General features: G+C 59.0%; 1 protein-coding gene across 1 annotated transcript; it reads left to right on the top strand.

Moving 5' to 3' along the window:
• Positions 1–258: 258 nt before the first annotated feature.
• Positions 259–1198, top strand: EMH_0094080 (uncharacterized protein; the record flags this gene model as incomplete). The annotated part of the gene is made up of 2 exons (XM_013502055.1): positions 259–952; positions 1140–1198. The coding sequence occupies 2 exons, from the start codon at positions 259–261 to the stop codon at positions 1196–1198; spliced, it is 753 nt and encodes a 250-aa protein (XP_013357509.1).
• Positions 1199–1202: the final 4 nt, after the last annotated feature.

Raw genomic sequence — 1202 nt, forward strand, 5'->3', positions numbered from 1 at the left:
GCAGCAGCAGCAGCAGCAGTCTGACGGGTCTTGCTGCTACACACGGCAGCAACCCTCGCAGCAGCAGCAGACGGCGCAGCAGCAGCAACAGCAGCAGCAGCAGAACCCCCTGTAATCCCTGAGCAGCCAACCTTGCTGCAGAGCTCATCAATTGCTGCTGCTCCTGCTGCTGCTCCTGCTGCTGCTGCTGCTCCTGCTGCTGCTGCTGCTGGGCATCAGGGCAGCGTGTTCACTGTCTCCTCGCTATCAACGTCATGGATGAACGGCAGCCAGCAGCAGCAGCAGCAGCAGCAGCAACTGCAGCAGCAGCAGCAGCAGCAACTGCAGCAGCAGCAGCAGCAGCAGGTGCTGCAGACACACCGCCCATCAACTACTTCTGAGGCCTTAGGCTGGTCGTGGTCTGATGAAGAAGCAGAGGCAGCAGTACACCAGCTGCTGCTGCCGCAGCAGCAGCAGCAGCAGCAACAGCACGAGCAGCAGCAGCAGCAGCAGCAGCAGCAGCAGCCGCAGCACGAGCAGCAGCAGCACCACCACCACCACCAACAAGCACAGCAGCACGGATATGAATCCCATACGGCCTGGAACGCGTTGAACCGCAGCAGTGCCAGCAGCAGCAGCAGCAGCAGCGGCAGCAGCAGCAGCAACAGCAGCAGCAGCAACAGCAACAGCAGCAACAGCAGCAGCAGAGAAGCTGATGACTTGGGTATAAGAACATCCCCCTACCTTCTATCTTCTCATCAGCAGCTGCAGCAGCTGGGGGGCGCAGCAGCAGCGTATCCATCTGCTGCGTCTGCTGCTTGTGCCTCTGGCAGCAACAGCAGCAGCAGCAGCAGCAGCAACTGCAGCAGCAGCAACAGCAGCAACAGCAGCAACAGCAACAAGCAGAAAGAACAGCCAGGAAGCTCCTTTGTATCAATGGGCAGCGGGATGGGTAGCCGCTGCACTACAGCAGGTAAGCGGTTGCTGCTGCTGCTGCTGCTGCTGCTGCTGCTGCTGCTGCTGCTGCTGTTGCTGCTGCTGCTGTTGCTACTGCAGTTGCTGCTGCTGCGTGTGTTGTTGCTGTTGATGTATTTGCTTATATGTAGGTTTAACGCTCATGCTGCCACTGAGTGCTCCTCTTTCTGCTGCTGCTGCCGCAGGGAGAAGGCATATTAAGGGACCGAAGTTACCTGGGTGTACATGCAGCTGCCTTTGCTGAAACC

The sequence above is a fragment of the Eimeria mitis genome, genomic scaffold, assembly GCF_000499745.2.
Source record: "Eimeria mitis Houghton genomic scaffold, Emh_scaff8176, whole genome shotgun sequence".
In the NCBI taxonomy this organism is placed as follows: Eukaryota; Apicomplexa; class Conoidasida; order Eucoccidiorida; family Eimeriidae; genus Eimeria; species Eimeria mitis.